At 36.0% G+C, this 21,093-nt stretch overlaps 1 protein-coding gene across 2 annotated transcripts; it reads right to left on the reverse strand.

The window, feature by feature from the left end:
- Positions 1-176: 176 nt before the first annotated feature.
- On the reverse strand, positions 177-20,546 carry LOC142233410 (MOXD1 homolog 2-like). Of its 2 annotated transcripts, none has more exons than XM_075304310.1 (11): positions 19,944-20,546; positions 7,157-8,106; positions 6,923-7,078; positions 6,585-6,863; positions 6,325-6,510; positions 6,049-6,244; positions 5,747-5,916; positions 4,958-5,120; positions 4,494-4,629; positions 4,159-4,327; positions 177-3,728 (listed from the first exon to the last, which is right to left on the reverse strand). In XM_075304310.1, exons 2-11 carry the CDS (start codon positions 7,523-7,525, stop codon positions 3,429-3,431), a joined length of 2,124 nt encoding a protein of 707 aa, XP_075160425.1. In that variant the 5' UTR covers positions 7,526-8,106; positions 19,944-20,546; the 3' UTR covers positions 177-3,428. The 2 variants fall into 2 exon arrangements, with proteins under 2 accessions (XP_075160425.1, XP_075160424.1); XM_075304309.1 differs by having other exon boundaries at positions 7,157-8,229.
- Positions 20,547-21,093: the final 547 nt, after the last annotated feature.

Consider the following 21,093-nt stretch of genomic DNA (forward strand, 5'->3'; position numbering starts at 1 on the left):
GGGTTGTCACATCCTCATCAGTGCAGATAAAAAAATTTTCGCTCCGATTAAGTATGTTCTTTCAAATGTATACAACAAGGTGATATTATTACTTACGTGAGAGAATCGTTAATTATAAATGAAAGAAATTTTGTTTTTTTCTAAAATTGTATGGTTTTCTTATATTTTTCGCATGGTTGTTATTTTTTTCTTCTAGGTTTTATGTATGTCGCACATATAATTTATTCAATTCTTGTATGTATAGATAAATTTACAAACTACATAATATCGAAGACTACAATTTAGGTGTATGCATGTAAGTATGTATGTATGTATAGTATAATTAGTATATGAAATTAAGTTATTTTCATCTGATTTAGTTTCTATGTATAATGCTTTCGGTTTTTGTTTTTAATCTGCGTTGGTTTTTTTTCTTTTTTTTTTGTACACTTATCGCACTTAAAGAAAAGTGTTGCTTAAAAATATCACAGCTCAAACTGGCGTCAAAATCTTCTTTTTTTATTTTTAACAGCTTCAGTGCTTTGGTAGACCATCATCATTCTCTCATCCGTCATGGACGATGAAACAGCAAATCGTATGGTGTCATATCTCTATGTGTATCTGTCTTTCCGTCTGTCTACGTACGAATGTGAATAAGTCTGTATTCAAACTCACCTCACCCTCTGATGAGGAGAGTTGGTGATTATTCGTTTGCTGCTCCTCTAAGTCATGATTGCTTGTTTTCTTTTGTTTGATCAACTACGTACAGCTAACTACTACATTTGATAAATCCTAAAATACAACACATTTATTGCTTAAAACACGTATGGACATGCACAACATCAATATAATTCTACAACATAAATAATATTTTTGTGTATTTTCTTTCATTTATCTGTTTTGTTTTTGTTTTTTTTTTCATTCTTTTCGCATAATCACTACACACAACATTCACAAATGTAGTACCAATCAACTCTACAATGTGACTGGAACTTGTATTATCATTAATGATTATCAATTTTTGCTTGTAATTTTATTTTGGGAGTTTTAACCCGTGTTACCAAGTCTAAAGTTTCAATGTAATGCAATAGCAACAAATACAAAATCTGTTATCATCAGACAGGTAAGCCTAATAGTTTTGAATACCTCATTCTCAATTTTGATAAAATTTCGTTAAAAAAAAAGAATAGTTATAATATTCTCGCCGTAGAACATAACAAGTTTGATCATAATTCTCTCATAATTTCTCATTATCTCTAATATATCCTTCTATGGAACGCATGTGGCATATTTTTATATATCAAAACTATTTTTTTTAAAGCGTTAATAATTACTCTACCGAAACAAAATTTTAGTAAGCTTTTCAAATGACTGTTTCCAACTTTAGTTTTTGTTTAAGGAGTATCTCAAATTAACAGATATTAATACAGCTTGCGAGCTTTTATATTATATAGGGTACTATAGTCAAGCACCACGAAATAACTCTCCAATTGAATAATAACCCTAAAATAAATTGAAACAAAGCATAGGGTGATTGTATAGGCAACAATAAAAATGTTTCTTTGGTGTTTTTTTTTTTTACAGTAGGAATCCCTTTTTTTATTGTGGACTAAGGCCACAAATTAATGAATTGTTCTTTAAATTTGTTTCAGCGCATTATTATTTTTATTACTCCTTGCTTATTAGGGAGTTACTTCGTGAAGCTCTGATAAATGTGTGGACGGACAGACGGGGCTAGTATTTTTGTAGGCACATTTCAATAAAGATCAAAGTTATTATATAACCATCATAAGTAGTTTGGGGTATAAACTCTAAAGTTTATGAAATGATATATTGTGTGAAAAAAGAAGAGATTTCAAGAAGAATATTAATTGTTTGCTAGATGTAAATTGTTTTACAATTTAGTGTAACATGTTACATGTAGCAGAGTATACAAAATTTGTTTAAGAATGTTAATTTGAAAGCAACAATGCTGTCTATTGTTGTTAATGTAATGTATACAGGACATCATTTTGACCTCAATAATAAAATGAATGAATGAAGATCATTTTTTAGATGCCATTTTTTATTAAATTAGTTAATACTGTTTGGTACCAGTCTAAGTAGTTGCCGTATAGAAATTGGCTAAGGTATGTTCTTTCAGCTGGAATAAATACAAAAAACAAATATTGTGTGCTAAATAACACTTCTATTTCATAAAAATGGACTGAAATTATTTTCTCCCATATATATTAGGCATGATTTTGATATAACTCTACTCAGATGTATGCCTCATTTCTTGCTAAAGAATACTAAAAATTCTAAAAAAAAAATCATTTCTTCCATTCATGTAACTGCTGTTATGATAAATAGTTATAACAAAACAAAAATTATTTCATCGTTTATTACTTTGGATTTTACTGAATAATTTAGTTTACCACCAATAAAGAGTTTAATTGGAGTCTTTAATATTTCAACGTAGCATTTTGTATTAGTCAAACAATTTTCTTTGTACGCCTTTTAGAATTTTGTAAAGATTGTATTAATATCTGCTCTAAATACTCGTAAATATGACATAATGAAAGTTTTAATTACTTTGCGCAAATTTCAGGAAATTAAGGCGTTATTGTTGACTATACTTTGTCGCTATAGCGCTTTCCGTCTGGCTTCTTATTGATGTGTTACGAATGAGTTTTTATTTGGAGGTACATATACAAACAAAATAATTACGCTTACCCGTTTGGTAAGCGTAGCAAAGCAAAACACAAGAACAACAATAAAATTTACGTAATAAGTTATTTGCTATTGCATTATGTGATGATCTCAAAACCTGGTAACACTGGTTGTGGCCACTCTCTCTTTTTCACCAAGCACCCTTTACCATATCTCATACATATCTATCTATATGAAATTGTTTATCATATCCAGCCTTCGGAGAATTTTTTCCCCCAATCTTTGCCAGCCATATCTCATTCTCACTGGTAATAACAGAAGAGAAGAGCAATACCACTTAACATTAAATTAATCATCACAGAATATTTAAATTTTCTCTTCGACCACATAAAACGATAGAGATATATGGAGATGTGTGAGATATCGCAGTTTTGATGCTATGGCAGAGAGTGGTGGTGTGGTGAGTATGTGTATAACATCATATGTATATGCAACTACATATATTCATGCGTATGTATGGTATGTAAGTATGTATGTATCTTAAATGTGGGGATTGCTTTCAACAGTCATTGTCAAAATATTGCTTATTAAGTTGGTGTTCAAAGAAACACAGGTTGGTTGGTTGTCGTCAATCGAACTTGCACAAATAACAAACAAAGAAAAAACAAATCGAAACAAACAAAAAACTGCATGGAACACAAGACGACATGAAAGATATAAATATAGGTACATAACATGAAGTCAAACTGAACATTTTAAGTTTAATGACTAAAGTCATTGGCGGCGAACCGGTCATTTCATCTGGCAAGCCACACTATGGCAAAGTACATGAGGCAAGCTAAGTGTATGCTAAGCCAAGTGACAGGCTTCCTGCATGACGATGATTCTGAACCACTCAGCGCCAGGGTTTCAATGAAGGAGCTGCGGCTGCTGCGCACCGATGCCTCACTGAGGTGATTTGTCTCCAAGTCTCGCAAAACAGGTAATTCTAGTTGAGGAATCGTCTCGGTGACAAATAGCCGCTTTGGCTTACAACGTCGTGGCTCTCGATACGTTTTGCTTATGTTCTTGTTGTAGCCGATTAAGTGCTCAGATATCTGAAAAGAAGCCAAAGCGAAAGCAGAACGATGTGGAATATTAAAAGAATGGCATCCTTAGATCCCTCGTTGAAGAAAAGATAATGAGAAGCAAAAAAACTTATCAAGTATGTATGTGTGTGTTGCTGCTTGACAGCGAGTGCCTGGAGGCCGATTAATGAGATAACAATTTAACATTCCACCAAAAGTAGCAATTTTGGAAAAATGGATGCTGCCGGAAATACTCGCCTCAAAGAGGTTGCGGCAAAGTTTAATTACACTAAAAAATGTCAAGTGATTTTCACAACACCACACACACACGCCCGTAATGGGCAAATGCACCCAATGAGTCCCAAACCATTAGAGAGGAAACACAAGTCTCGATACACTCTGGCGCTGATTTTCCAAGAATTTCGAAACACAGGCTGAGTGATTTGTGATGAAAACTTACCGACAAATGTTCATTGTGGGCACCACTGCAGATTGGCTTAAAGGATCCGCGGAGAGTTGCCTCTTGGAATTTGTCAAACTGATGTTCCCAATCGTACGACAATAAGCGAGTTTCCAAAGTCATGCCGGCCAACTCAGGAGGCGATGCAATAACTACCGGGTTGGATGTCCTAAAAAATCAGAATGGAAAAAAAGAACCAACAAAACACATAGAAATTAGCAGTGCCTGTATACGACCATTAGTGTGAAGGTATGCATGGGTCTTTGACTACACATACAATTTTCACATGATGGGGGAATTGGAAAAAATTATAGACCCAGCAAAGGGATACTCACATTGCCAATTGTTCGATGCCCAGTGAATGCAGGACGGTGGGCAAGCTAGGAAGTGAGTGGCAGGTTGTTAGACCCTTCTGGCGGGGATAGTAAAGTGTTAGCACTGTACACGATTCCTCCTTCATGGTTAGACCTCCTGAGCAGCACCAACGAATGGAAAGAAACAGAATAAAATAAAATGATGTCAGGATAATGATCGTAATTACTTAAATTGGGCGAACACGTTTAACAACACCTTGTGGCAAATTGTGTTAGCCTGTGAATGAGCCGGCAAAAGCTAAGTCTAGCTCCAATGCCCCAGCAGGCATGTGTGTGGCAATACATGTGTGTGTGTGCATGAGTTTTCCCCATGTATTGACTAATAAATACAGATGTATGCCCTATGAACAACATGCCACACACAAATGCCATAGAGGGAGAGAGAGATAGGAACGTATTGCTGCTGTCTCAGCGTTTCAACTTACCAAGTGTAATTGCCTTTCGTGACGAACTATCATAAATGCACTCCGCCACCAATCTATCGCCTGGCATGGAACGTACAGGATGGGACAGTCGTCTGTAGTCTTGATAGCTAGGGTCGACATTGCTATCGTGAGCTATGGGAAAGAGTTCTTCGTTCTGTCGTATCTGAAAAATGCCATTAAAAACGGAATATTGTGCTCACATTAGACTTGGGTCCAATTAATAATTTAAACGCCAAATCGATTTAAGAACATTAAACGTCCAAACAATCAAGCAGCACACCAAAGCCAGTACTGGCTCACAGCAATGAGCCAGTGCCAGGTTTGAAAACCACGACATCATCATCATTATCGCCACCATCACCAAATAGCTACGCGAACTTACTTGACCACGAATACCAATAATGGTTGATGGTTGTTGCTATGGTCTTCTGCCATAAATACCTTTTCGGAATTCTCCCTAGAGGTCAAAGTGTGTTGCAAAGCCACAAAGCTGCACTGTAGCCTTCTATTCGATTTCAATGTAACTGGTGGTAACGATGTCATTTTGAGGGAATTTGCACGGTAAGCAAAATCGTGTCAACTGTTGTTAAGGCTGAATGACTGTTTGATACGAGGAACGACTTAATCGATTTGGCATCATCGAATGGATGAAAATGCGAAGCTTAATATGGCCATGTAGGCCCAGCGTTTATCATTATGCTGTAGAACCTTTGCCCTTAACCAAAGTGATGTCCATCGCAGAGGTGATTGGCATAGTTTCTTTGTGAGCATGGTGCCACTTGGTCTTACCTGTCGTAATTTTACTTCTCGGCCAATTTGGTGGGTGCGCATCATGACAGCGAAAATATTGATACCTTGATGGGGAAATGCCGAGCCTGTGCAATCTTCCATACAGTGTCCCTGTGAAACTACCCTCTGTTGTCCGGGTGGAATGATGTGACGCCAATTGGGATCCATGCCTACATGACAAAGCAAACAACAGCATACAGAGTAATTAGTAGGACTCAATTTGTATTGACCATGTGCACACAAACAGGCAACAACGCTCTCATAATGCTGAACTTTGCCCGGAATTGCGTGTATCTACCTACCAATTGAAAGCACACCCGCATCGTGTGGTCGCAGGTCCTGTGTGAATACTATTTTCATCCCGGAACTGTCTGTCATACGATGAGTTTGATATGGCTCGAAGTCGGCATTTAAATTGCTGTAATGCGTTTCCATCAGAAAGTATTTGTTGTGTTTGGATTCCAATGGATAACCGGCTTCAGCGGGAAATGCAAAGCCCTAAAGCGAAAACAATTCAAATACAACAATGACTTGTCGACTCGCCAATGCACAAAATGATGCCAGTTATTTACGCTTACCTCTGATCCCCTGGTCCATGAGGCCACTATGGCATTACAGCCCAATTGCAAACTGTGACCCCCTGCGCATAGCTGCCCACTTCCACGTGACATCTCCTCCAATTGAACACTATTGCCTTGACACTCATACAGTGTCATTTGTTGCAGGTAATGATAACTCCACGAAGAATCGAAAATTGGTTCATACTAATATAGAGAAGGGAAAAAACGGAAGGGGTTTAAATGACCGTCCACTCAACTCCTACCAAGGTTAATACTACCTTTATAATGTGATATTTGCGATCAAGTTTATCCAACTTGAACATTGTACACCAAAATTGAGAATCATCACCGTACGGTAGCTCTACATCCTGATTACGCAACTCCAATATACGGGCTGACGGTTCATAACGAGGAAGATCCACTGTGGATTTCTGTAACAGCAAAACTGATTTATATGGTCTCCAAGACTCCATAGGGTTCGGCAGTGGAGACGGTGTTAAGGAATCTCTGGGTGGATCCTCATCGTGGTACATAAACATTATGCGCATTGTGTTGTTCTATAGAGAATAAGGATCATCACATTTGGTTTTCAGAAACGTTCACTTCTACTACTTACAGTGATGGCAATGTCATTTTGATTGTCACAAGTGTCTAACTTCCTGCGAAAACGCAACACCGTATGGGTATTATTTTCATAGCCCTTCATAAGGCTATAGTCCTGAGATGGATCAATTTTTGGTTCAGCTGTACCTAATTCGTCTACATATCGATCCTGATATTCATAATAAAATATATACAAAATTCATTAATTTCCCTCCTAGGTAATGTTATTGTTTGCGGTTTAGCGTACCTGGAAGAATGTATGGCCTCCATCTACCCAGCCAACTGCCATATCAGCACCAATCTGGTTGCCATCCTTAGAGAATCCGAAACCTACATAGCCTAAGGTCCGTACTTGTATTTCGAAGGTAATATCCTGGTTGGCGATTGTCCAATACACGCGAAAATCCTCGTTTAAATCAACCGAATAATCCCAATTCAGGGCTGTCTCATATTCCAAACTGCTATACGCAAGCGATGGCAAGACGGCCGCCTGTGCCATACTTTTATTTGTGCCAGTGACCAATAGGAAGGTCAAAGCTATGGCAAAGCAAAAGCTCAATTGTTGGCTTAACGATGACGACGTCAAGCCTCGCCTCCTTCCTACGGAAGATACCATTGTGAATGCTAAATGCGGAGGGCAATTTTTCTTCGATTGTTTTATGATCTCTTTAAAATGTGTTACAGTTTCTTAGCGTTTCTGTTGATAAAACGCACATTTAGATTTGCGAGCAATTTTGGTATTCCTTTAAAGCTATATTCTATACGAATTCGATAGTATAATATTCATTAGTTTGATTTTGTTTTTGTGATTATAGTTGTTGCCTTATTCAAACTTCACGGACACCGTTCCTAGAGTAAATGTGTGTCTTGTGATTGCGTCAGTACGAGAGGCACTAATTACATTTAATGTTGTTGTTGTTTATGTTCCTGTAACAACGACCTTTAAGACATAAACGTTCGTCTTCTCTGCACGACATCCGTTAGCATGTCCTTTCTGCCCACTGTGAACAGTTTTAAATACACACGCAAGTACACCTTGATGCAGCGTAGTTGCTTCCGTTTTTTTGTAAAGATTACTTCTTGTTCTGTTGCTGCTGATGATGTTGTTCTTCTATTCAATTCCTTGTTATTTTAGACATGCTATTCTATTTTTACACCCAGTTCGCCAATGCTTATGATTAATGTATGCGGGCTGTGCTGTAATGGGAAGTGCAAGCGAAGATGAAGTAGGAATCCTTGTTAGCTAGTGTTTTTCATTTGCCAGAGTTGGAGGCTAATTTGTATGGCGCATCAACGAAGTACGCTTAATTTCCAATATTTCTATACAAATGATTAAACATTAACATAATTAGAAGTAGTACTGTAAATATTTTTCCCATAATACTCTTATAAAACTATCTGGAGTAAAGTGCTAAAGGGAAAAAGTAATATAAGGAAAATTAGTGAATTATATAATGAACTAACTAGAATTGCAATATCAAAAATCCTTCTCTGAAATGTAATGTAAATGATATAAACAGGTACTGCTTTAAATAACACTCATAGATAAATTCATATTTTCTAATATGGTAAAAGATTATTATTTTCTAGATAAGTACAAGTATGTATGGTGATAATATTAAACAGTTTTTTTTAATACCAATTCATTGAGACTATGAAAATTATCAAAATATTGATCCGAATGTTTGAAGCTGAAGAATTCTAGGAATTTGTTTTGGATATGTTGCGCCTATTTTAAATAAAGAGAACATCTAGGATGATATCTAGCTTTAAATGTAAGCTCTATAAAATTAAAATCACTTGAGGTCTATCACTTATTGATTTTCCATCCTCTTTTTGCGATATATCAATAAAAAAATCACGAACAATCCAAATTACAACAGATACTTCAATGTACAAAATTATTGCTTAATTAAAAAACTTAAACCAAAGGTTCAAAATGTTCAATATAAATGTTAGTCTATATTTGAAGCTCATCGTTAATCTAAAGAGTGAACATCTCAGTTAATTTCGAGATTATTTATTTATATCAAAAATGTTTTTCTTCCTTAAGAAAAATTTACCTTACTTTAAAGACGCACTACTTCAAGGATTCGCATCCTAAATTTAATGAAAAATGTTTTTAAACCAAAGATTATGAGTCTTACGATTTAGGCTGCATAATCTTTTAAATTATAGTTTGTTCAGTGTATCAGCAGAATGAATATTCATATGATATTCTTAAATGAATCATCTAAGATTGATTGATGGAATCCATAATTAGTCAACTAGGATCGAAAATGTTAGAAGGAGTACGAGAATAATAATCACGTTACTTCGTTTCGTTAAGACAAAAAAGTAATCATCCTGCTCTCATTGTTATGAGAAATTGTTTCCTTTATGGTTGCGATCGTCGCTATCACCAAACAGAAACAGTATGGCCTAGTTGATTTACGCATGTTCATTTCTGCAGTGTAATTTTTAAAATTACACGGACCCGCCATTTATCCCCTTGCACGATAAACCTTTTCAAGCGGAATGTGATGGTCCGAGTTTAACAATATTTTCCTTTGTTTCCCATCATACGAAAACAATGTGAAAGGTGTACATAAAATTGCAGACGCTCATTCATCCATTCATTCACAGGTACACTCTAATTTATCACATACCCTAAGCTCTTCACGTAATTGAATTGAAATGTTTATGGAGTGTGGGGGTGGGGTATTCTTGTGTTGCGTTAAGAGTAATATCCCAAGAAATATTATTGTGTAATTTCTAGTGGCACATCTTCATTTCGACAACTGCTCTGGAGTTCAGTCTTTCCCACAACAACATTCGCCAATGGCGAGATACGTTCGTTAAGTGCTGTAGTGTCATTAGCTCTAATGATGCTTTAACACCACAAACAATGGCTATTCAAATACGCATTTATTTCTGCTTGATTCCCATGCTCATATGAGGCTGTTTTTTCTCTATGCCATGACTAATATCCGAAAATAGTTCCACTTGAGAGTTAGGGGGCAAGTGATATTCATACTGGTATCTCCGATATGGGTTTATCTCTCTAAATGAAAGTACCACATAGAGCAATAAAATCAATTATGAATTTCATATGCCAATTGTCGCATTATGTTCGGATGTCGGATGCGAGGAATTGTATGTTGTCAAGTAGTTACTTGTAGTCAAACCACCAACTTGGAGCATCTGTAGCTGGCTCAACCATTGAAAGAAGCTGTTGTCGTTGGCTTTCGCTCTTTGACACACTAGTCGAACATCGTCAATTGTTTGCTTTATAAATGAGCGTAATTCCATTGGATTTTGCTACATTTAGGTGATGCTTCTGTTTTTGACTGGTAGTCTCGGCTACATGTTAACATTTCGATAGAGGTTATATCACTCCACTCCATTCACACACAAACACACACACACACACGTACGACATATTTAGGAGTGTGCTTGAATTCAAAGATTGTAGTAGGGTAACGTCGCCACTGTTGTACGGGTGAATACGAATGAGGACGTGTTAACCCCCCTACGATCCTTAAAAGGTATGGTCTTTTGGGTATTTTTTTAACTGTTCCTTTGTTTGTGAGTGCGTGTGTGTGCGTGTGTTATCGGAGTGTTAACTAGACCAAGTCGGTGAGAAGGGTTGTATGTGACGTGGTGTGGTGCAATTGGCGGATGCTGAATGTTGAAATCTCCGTGAGAATGTCGTAAATCCCTATAGAAATGGGTCTGACACAATGTAGTGATGACGGTGGTGGCATGGGGACACATTGGCTGTTTGCTTCATTTATTTGCACTGCCACACCAGGCCAGAACAGTATTGAATCCCTAGAGTGTGGTTATGTTGGATTTGATTTTCCATTTCGTTTTCATTCTTTCTTTTGTTGTTTCCCCAAGCCGTTTTTCATAAATTTTCTTCAGGTACCAAATAAGCTTCCATTATATAAGTGACACACACACACATGCATTGATTTGTAGGCATTCATAAACATTCATACACATTTGCTTTGCTGCCACAAGTCCTTTAAGTCTTTGCTGGATAGTAGGTTACGTGCTTCAATGAATGTTGTTCTGTTTCAAATAGGAAATTTATTCAAAACGTAGGATTATATAACAGAAGGAAGGAAACTGAATTTGACTCGATTAATACAACAAAGTGATTGTCCTACTTGTGTTTGTAGGTGAACCAACCGTTCAACTACTACAAGTACAGGCATTATTAGAAATCAGTAACACGAAAAAGGTCTGTACGTGATGACAATATCCAATGGGTTCATTTAAAATTGACTCTTGTGGACTTTCCCTTCATTACACACGATTAAGGGAACTCTTGAATTGAGATAGCCTACAGGACTTTTCGCGATGGTCGGTGAAGAAGAAATGTATTTAATCGTTTCACTCTTCTCCATGGAAATGGGGATAATTTTTACGCTCTGATCCTTAGTGGCTCAAGGCATTTCGATTTTTAATTTAAATGTAATCTTAGCAGTAAAGGTAGCCAATTATTTTTTTATTTTGCATAAAGGACTCTGTGGAATGCATATTAGTATTCAACGAGGATATTTCATTTTTATCAATTATGCAGTCATGTCAAAGTGTCCATTGTGGCATGTCATTACTTGTTCAAATGCCATTGCACAATGAATACAGCAAACGATATGTTGTGTTAGGTATGTGATAGATGCCACAGGTGATCTACATCTCTGTAATCAATGAGTGTTGCTCGATTCTATATTTAAGTCACAACTGAAAAAAATTGTTTGTTGTGCGGCCGAAATAGATATAAAACGGCTATGCTTCCACCATGGTTTTATAGGGTTCCATCGCCAAAACTGGGATGGGACCCATATAAGCAATTAGAGTATGCTACCAATTGCCCAATACTATATAAAATCTACGAACAACAATCTCCAATTAATTTTATACTATTTTCAGCGTTTTCGTATTCTTTGAGGATTATTTCTTGTGCAAATTTAAAGACAAACAACTTAAGTTCAACGAACAATTTCTTTAAGATCAGGTTTAAAGTTTTCTAAAAAATATAATTAAAAAAATGTTGCTAACATATTAAGGTTACATTGGTCAATAACTTTTTACAGTGTAGCAGTAGAATATTTGCAAATCTGGCAACCCAGCAACCGTTCCATGAAACACTGCAACACAACGCCAAAGTAGCAGTAACCCCAACCATAATGACATCGGCCATATCAACAATAACAACAAGATGAACATAATCTCATAGAAGACTGCAATAGATTTTATCCCCTCGTGTAAAATCAAAATGCCACTCAATGAACCATCATCGTCGTAGTGGCATTTTGTTTATGCATGTTCCTTGTACAGCCATTTTTCAAGCAATAGACTTGATGATGATGCAACAAACAAAGGCAAGAACAAAACATTCACACACATACCTGGCAAATAAATCAAGTGGGCCTTAGCTATGCAGGCCCAATATGAGATCCCTTAGGATCGTTACCATGAGCGCTTTTAAATTTTTCTCTTCTTTGTTTTTTTTTTTTACGAGAAATAACTATGTTTTTGGACTCATTTATCAATGCTGCAACGTCAATTTGGACTTAATGTGGAGAAGAAACCTTTGGAAACAAAAAGCAACCCAGAGAATAAGCACCCAGCATATATTATCATTACTAAATAATTTTGGAGGTAACATAGTTCAAAATTGGTAAGATATTACTATTAAATGGAACTCTTGGTTACTTTCGCAAGGACGTAGTACTCATGAAAAACTAATGTATAGTAGCCGAAACCGTCCTATGGTCATTACTCCCAAGCACGTGGTAATCCTGAGTGTATGGCATAAATGGTTTTAATGAGAAGTGTTCAACTCAACTCCTTCCTCACGATAAACAAAGAAAAATAAGTCATACATGCAAAGAATAAACAGGGTTGTCACTTTCACATTCTAAAAGCTAAATGACATGATTGAATCTTGATTGTGGCGACGATGTAATATTTTCAGAAAAATATGATGGTTGTCATTCATGGGCCCCTTTGATTACAGCCTTAATATTCCTTCCTCAATGACCATAAAAAGTTCTAAGGCAACCTGGAGAACAAACTATATGACTGCTGCAATGTTCGTACCCACAACATCGTGGCGGAAGTTTGGTGCATTGATGAGGTACTGTATTCATTCCCTAAGAGCCACACATCACCTACATCTATCCCCACGTTCATACAGTTATCTGCATAGAATGTATTCAAATCGCTATGGTAAATTGTACTCAATAAACGAACGACTATGTCAAACTCCATTATTACAGCTTGTGCAGTTGTTGCACCTTGGTGGCACTCCTTACAATTCCCAATAATGATCATAAGTTTGAAGATGTCCGGAAAACAATATCTGGCCTGGAGTCTCCCACACAAACGAGAAAAGCAAAATAATTAAGTAAAAGCCTTGTGTGTTTTCTATTAAAAACAAAATTCACACGTACGATCTTGCAATGCAATTTCTTTACAAAATCACAAGATACTTCATCGATAGGGTATCCGTAATATAACAAACGCCGCTGCCTTATAAATTCTATGCAGTCTGTTTTTTTCCTCTGTTCACAAACTTTCCCAAAGCATATATTCTATTAGATTTTTATGATTTTATCTTCGATCTATGCTATGTGGAGTACAATGCCAACAAGGATCGTAAACAACTTTTGAGAATTGAAAATTAAGGTTTTTAAGGGTGGTGTATTCGAAAATCAATGTATATGCACTGAAAACAAAAAACCATTTGAAGCACAAATATAAATATTCTATTTTTTCGTAGCTTAGAAGACGCATTTCTCTGTTATGGAGATAAGTCTTTACGTTGCAGACATTTTGTTGAAATGGGTGTTTTCAATATAAGGAAATCCTATTAAACTGGCAACTTGTCTTTGATAAATCGTAATTGGTATTATTGATATCATCTTAGATCTCGACAATTTTTAATTTTTTGTGTCCTTTAAAGATTACATTTTCTCTCCCTCAAATTAAATCGTAGCCTATATTTGAAGCTTTATTTATATTTTATACAGAGATATTTATTTATATTGTGTCTTTAAATCAAAAATATGCTCTTTGATTTGGAATCAAAGTTTAGGAATTTAATTTCGTTTAATTAAAATTTCGTTACTATAAAAAGATTGTCCTTACTATGGTTTATCTTAAAATAAGGTTGCATAACCCTTCAGTCTTAAAAGAGTTACAAAGCTCCAATTTACGTGGGAAATAAAATATGCAAAACATTTCAGTTCTCTCGAAATCATCTATAGATAGGGCTTATGATGCTGTAGAAAGGTAGCGCTGCGAAGAAAGCAGAATTGAAAAAGTCTAAATATTATTATTTTTTTTTTTTTGACAGATAGATCTTGGGAAAACTATAAGAAGTCTATGTACACTGATTTTTGTCTAGGTAGTTTGATTCGATGTGAATCAGATATGAATATGGGGTCTTGCTATTTCGATTCGTAAGAAAGCGAAGTAAGTAATTCTATAGCTTGGGATATTGGCTTTGATTTCCCCGAGCAGAGAAGGAATATGATCACCCCAAACGTGTTTCAAGAGCATGTATTTCGCAACCATCTTATGTTCTCGAAAATTATGTATCTGATTTCGGCAAGCATGTTATGTTTGATGAGAGAAGAGAAAATAATACATTTGCGACAAAAAAGCTATATGCGTCCTGTGAAAAAGTAAGATGGTGCTCTTGAAACATGTTTGTGGTGCATATTTTTAGTAAATGCTTAGGCGTTAAGTATGTCAAGAAATTTCGTAATTGCTAATTTCATTACAGATCCACTCTTAAAACTCACTAAGGAACATGAATTGATGGAGTAAAAATTGTTTGGTCACTGTGGTGATCGCTGTTATAGTGTTTTCCAATGTCAACACTAGGAAACAATCTAAAATTCTTTGAAGTTCCGAATATGTAAAAGCTTTTTCAAATGTACGCTCGTCTTATTTTGTTTTTATTTCTCTTCATACATTTGATATTTGATGAGAATTCCAAAGATTTAATACCATTGCTTTCGAGTATTGATTGTACACTCACCTACCTTCTGACAGATATCGGTGGGTTTCATCTATTTTGGTTTGTTGATTTTTTTTGTCTACTCATTCCCTTAACTCAGTCATCTTTTGACAGCAAACATAAAAATATGTGTGGTGTTTGTGAATTGGAGGTACCTACATGCAGATGCCCTTCTAGGAAATGATTCGAATATAAGTATGGTGATATCCGTGTATGGACAAATCGTTTTATCAAATTTTATAATATATTTGGGAATGATTATGTTCTTTTGAATTTTTTTTTTTGTATTAGCGAAAAAGAGACCACCAACATTAAAATTGAAATAAGTACCACGCGTTGTGCCAACTTTAGATTACATGTGATGACATTTGTGGGGAAGCAAAATAAATTCGACTTTATTGCCTGAAGCTATCACAATGGACTGAATCGCATAAGTGAACCTGCCTCTATTCCCTGAGGCCAATTATGCTGGATACCAATATAATGTGTTCCTCTTTTTTCAAATCGTTGAATATTAATATAGACTCACTTATATGAACTGAGTGATTTGCGTTTTTATTTTTAGTTCAATGATAAAAAAAGTATCCCTCAGACCGATAAGACTCTGAATGAAGATAACAAACAATTGATGGCAGAGAGTTGTAAGACGTAACGTTCAAGGACGGTAATCAACGCTATTACATTATTCTAGAATCAATTATCCTTAAATGCTCAAAAAATGATTCTAAATTGCTGCACCCCATCATATTCGGTTGTTATCGAAAATAATCCCGTCATTCATTTTCTCAAAACTATGGCCTAGAGGTTGTTGGCTATTGACTACTTTGAATGCTGGGCTGACTTGGCAATATGGGTACATATGTTTGTTGTTGATACTCATGTAAACTCTTTTGTTGGTATCTTGTTGTTGGCTTTGGCTGGTGTCGACGCTTTATAAAGCAATCAAGAAAGCAAATATTTGTCCAGCCCACGCTATGTTCAATGAAGACAACAACTATGAGCCCAACAACAACAAACAAACTGACGCATAATCCAAATTAAGCAGAAGAAGCTGAAGGCAAACATGATGAAGAAATGGAGAAAAATCAACAGTCACTGTACATTTGCTGGCTCAGCAGCAGTCATGAAGATGATGTTCAAGTCAATTTAAGCTGTTTTGTCGTGTTCGCGCGGTCCAAAGCGGTTAATGTACAATTTGCGCAATGTCACACAACACAAAACTAAAAGCCATCGCCAATGTTGCTGTCATCGTCATCCAAAGTGTCATCGTGTCGCTATTTCACTGTGGATGCGCAAGTTCTCATTGTAAGTAACCACATCAATGACTTTCCGTTGTGCAATTATTTCCAGCCATTCTCTGCAAGTCGGCCGAACATGTGAACCTTATAGCCATCTTCCATCACCCACCGTCGCCGCGACCTGTGTGATTCATGGCTTGCAATTGATCGTTAGTTAGCTGGTGTTGAGCTGCTTGGAGCCTCCAGCCTAAATGCCATCGTATCATTGAATGCAGCTGTGCCTGCATGAAAAAAAAACCCCGACGTACTATACTCAATACCTAAATCACATTCACAGCCACATTCACTCACTGTATTACTCAGCATTGCAATGTTGGGTTAATTTTAATATTCCATTTTTCAGCACCCCTTGCTTGCTGATGTTGTTGGTTGTTATGTTCACTTCTCTATCATCTTCTTTAAATATCAAACGACATTGTTCAGGATGAACTGTCGTGCTATTATGCGAACTAACGACATGCTTATTACACAGTACATCATCAGCACCGAGAGGTTGAAGCTGTCGATGTTGGTGTACCCAGTGTTGGTTGGTTTTAGCTGTAGTAGTTGCATAGTTATGTCAAAACGAACCAGCCAAGCGATCTCTAGATGATACTTTCATTTTCCCATCAGACTGAAGAGTTTGCACAAAGAAGACTTGATTGGAGTCATCGTAAAAAATAATGCTTACAGTGGCTCAAAACGACATTTTGTTTCAATTGATTGAATTCTAAGTCGTATTATAAAGGTTGATGTTTTAGTTATTTTCGTTTTGCCAACACATTTTCACTGTCAAACATCTTCAGTTTGGCCTATAATTTAACCATGAATAGTCGTACAAATGAATATCGCTTGCAAATTATTGATTGAATGATCAATATGCGTGCTCTGTTAAGAAATTTCATTGCTAAGTTTTAGCTCAATGGGTACGTAAATAATCGATTTTGAAGTAAAGATCAGACAGAAGTATTATGGTAAGTGCGGTTTATGGGCATCATTCTAAGATTATGCGAATCGTAACGTAACGATGATATCCAACATTTTTTCCCCAAACGGCAAGAGCTTGACTTACATGAGAGCGATTTCGGTGAACATTTTATTTTACGTTCCGAGATCAGTTAATTGGCCGCTTATATCGTGCGATGTAACTGCTTTTATGCAGAGCAATATTAAAGTTGATGTCTATACAGAAAATCCCGCTTCAATTGACGCATTGGAAGACAACATTGATGAATTTATTCGTGACATACCGGCCGAAATGTTATAAAGAGTACATTAAATTATATGGACAGTACTATCGATTCAAATAAAGATTTCAAGTATTTTTTCGGAATTTTGACAAATTTTCCTATACCTCTTAAAAAATAACCCTTAATATAGAAGGTAATTCTCTGTCAAACTAGAAATGACAGCTATAGTATTATTGTTTTATTAAGTGCTCACTATATTGTTTATAAAGGTCGGTACTAATATCGGTTTTCGAGTTGAAAATCACTTTATTTTCGCCATTACTTTTTCCAATACAATCAAAATTATAAATGAAAACAAATATGTTCCTGTTACGTCTTAATCAAATCTATATGAAAAAGCAATGCGTATCAATTGAGTTAAATTATCTATATTTTAGTAAAGTAATCGCGGAAATTTAAACACGAAAAGCGAACATAGTACCGCCCTTAAGACACAGATATCATTTGCGTCGAAAATTAATTATTAGGAAAGCTACAAAAAAATAATACACAATAAAAAGAAAATCTAAGTACAAATTCATTAAAACTAATACATTTTCTCTGTTGTTTAAAAAAATCCATATTTTGAAGCACATTTTTTTAAATGTCTTTAGCGCTATACGAAGTTCAAGACAGATACAATTTAAGTAAAATTAACTCATTATGGAAAAATATGAATAATTTTGTGCTAACTTGGATTTTAGTAAAATTGTGAACTTCATTTGTATAAAACGTCCTTTTTCTCATTTTCAGTAAATTTCCCTAGGCCCTTTCTAAGAATACTAACCATTGCTATTGTGAACATATTTGGTAGACAGATCACAATCAGTTTAGATCAATTTTGAAAATGCGACTACTACACACAAAGAAAATTTCATTAAAATTGAGCCAACGAAAATTTTTCATTGATACAACGACACATTTTCATTAAGAGAATGAAAATGTTCGTTAATAGTACGAAAGGTTTCGTTGATTAACAGAAAATTCGTTATAATAACGAAAAATTTCGTTATATCAATGAATTTGTTTCATTGGCTCAATTTTAATGACACATTTCATTAATATAACGAAACTTTTTCTACCAGTGTATCTACATTACTGTTGTATTATCAGTCACTCACTATGTAAATTCGATTCAATATAAAATATCCATTTTCAACCACTAGACCCTAATAGGATTTCAAGAATCATAAAGCCAAATATTAATAATTATTTACTATGATGATACAATCATAAATATTTTATTCTATGGTTGTACACTTGCTGTTCCAACCACAATGTGAGCCACTGTTTCACTACTATGGCCAAGTACTACAGCTTAGCACACTCGATTCATTGCACAAGGTAAGCAAACAACCAGCCAGCACCATCAACAACTAAGCAGTCGGCTTCGAACTTCCAGTCGTCTTTGTATTGTATGATTACAGTACCCAGAGTATGGATAGATGTTTTTGCAGTTTATTTTGTTTATTGCTCATCCTATGATACACACAAAAAAATAATGTACTCCTTTTAAATGAAATTTTTAGGTCACTTTCATGTGAAAGTTGTTTCGATAACCTTTACAATGTTTGTCCCCAACAAAGCTTAGTTGGGTCTATGGAAGTATCTTTGACTTCCTTTTGGAAGAATTATTATTATTTTGAGTGTACACAGTGATGGTAACGTTTCATAGATGCGATGAAGTGAAGCAAAATATTGGCACTCTGATGCCGGTGCGGTTGATGGTGATTGAGCTTGCTGCGACTGTGGCCTCGTCCTATGGCTGGTGCTTTGGAGTTGGTTACACTAAGCTTGTTGTTCTCGGTACAAAGTTTAATGTTCGTTTAAATTTAAATGATTGTCGACGAGAAGCTGATTTGGTGGGACGGAATGACGGACGGACGGTTTGAGTAACGATGAAAGTAGGTTAAATCTTTTTAATTTGGAAAAGTAACTATAACCTGAAGATGCGACTTCACTCGAAGCTAAGTTCACTGTGAGAAAGAACAGCTATGTGGAGAAGATGGGCAAAGCAAGAGTTGATTATCAACAGCAGCCAAACTCTGTAATACTCAGTAACACCAATACCAATGCAATGAACCAAATGGTAAAGTACTTGGTGAGGTATGTGCACAAAGCAGCGTATGGGGTCGAACAGCAAACAAGCTTTGTTTTTGTTTTTTTTTTTTGTAGGCCCAAGAGGAGGGCTGGGGGGTAAGAGCTCAAAGTGTAATGTTGTAAATGCTAAACGGTGAATATTTATAATGGTTAAGTGTTGAATAGATGCAAGCAGGCAGGCGGACAACAATGATGTTGATGTTCATCGCCGTTCAGCCCCGTAAGCCATATATATTCACCTTTATCCCTAAAAGTGAAATACCAACACAACCGATGAGATTGTCTGCACTCACCACAATCGCATGCCTCACCTCCAACCATCCAACCACCCACCCACCCACCCAAGCACGCTCACTCACAGACAGTTTGAAGTACAAGAATAACAATAAAAACAACAGCTAAACTTACCCCCAAAAGGAAATTTGTTTATGTGTTTGTTGATGATGGCAAGTAATCCGTTTAGAACGTAATGTAATCCACACAATGTAGGGCTTTTCAATTTGCCTCTTTCGAATGCTTTCTTCGTTTGATTTTATTCATTCAAAGGGAGCAGGAGCACTTAATTCCCAGGTTATTTCACTTTAGCAAAGCTACAATTCGCACTCGACACGAACTTTATTTTTTCTATCAAAAATATATGTATATTTTTTGATCGACTTATCTATGTCGTGTTTTTAATTAATTTTATTTTTTGAAGAAGGAAACCTGCTTGTATAAAAACAATTTTCGCGTAACAAACAATTATTTCGTTTAGGTTTTTTTTTTTTTTTTTTTTTTTAACAACAGTAAATATTAAGATACACTTTTCATTGAGGTGTAAGCGTGAGAGACTCTTCTCGAGATGTGTATAAAAACAAAATATATTTATGTATGTGATATAGTAGTTGTAGTATTTAGGTAGGTTTAACGTAAATGCTATGTTACTTTTTGTTCGGAGGAAATAGAAAACGTAACGTTAGTTGCATAGTCCACGGTACGCGTGTCTTTATCCGTTAGCAACTGCACAACACGGAATCCACGAAACGACTGAACTATGCTTCACAAAGGCAGCATACTCATTGTGTTGTTTCATTTCACTCGTTCCCATTACCAAAGACTTTTGTTGTCATTCTCTCCCTATTGCCGGAGGAAATCTATCATGCTCAGTATGGCGTGCTCTCTCTCTCTCAGTCTATCGACTTCTAAGAGAGTTTGGTTGTAGCTCTTTCGGCATTGGAACATTATGGCGGCATTTATAATCGCATCGCATCACATCACATCGATGTTAATTCAACATGACTTTAACCAGCCGCACAAGAGTTGAAACCAGCAAGGTGCCCCTGCTGCTAGTATGTGGCAATCAACGAAGATGGAGACATCGTAATGTTCGGGGCCATCCATTGTTCATTTACTCACTCTGTTATATGTACCTATCCGCAGTCATACATATTCCTGCAAACATTGCAATGGCAGTAGTTGGTGGGCTGTGAGAAAAGTATTTAGAGAGTGGTATTTTTTGTTTTGTCTGACTTTTCTTTGTCATCACCTTACACATCTAACTGGGGGAAGAATATTTACT

This window comes from Haematobia irritans, chromosome 4 (genome assembly GCF_050003625.1).
Source record: "Haematobia irritans isolate KBUSLIRL chromosome 4, ASM5000362v1, whole genome shotgun sequence".
NCBI lineage: Eukaryota > Metazoa > Arthropoda > Insecta > Diptera > Muscidae > Haematobia > Haematobia irritans.

What these genes read in the sequence shown, in the direction of transcription:
- LOC142233410 (XM_075304310.1), bottom strand. Translation starts at nt 7,525, where the DNA reads ATGGTATCTTCCGTAGGAAGGAGGCGAGGCTTGACGTCGTCATCGTTA. An exon ending in GAGAAGTAAAATTACGACAG is followed by an intron (nt 5,121 to 5,746) that starts GTAAGACCAAGT and finishes GGCATTTTTCAG; the next exon opens with ATACGACAGAACGAAGAACT. An exon ending in GGCATCGAACAATTGGCAAT is followed by an intron (nt 4,328 to 4,493) that starts GTGAGTATCCCT and finishes CTGATTTTTTAG; the next exon opens with GACATCCAACCCGGTAGTTA.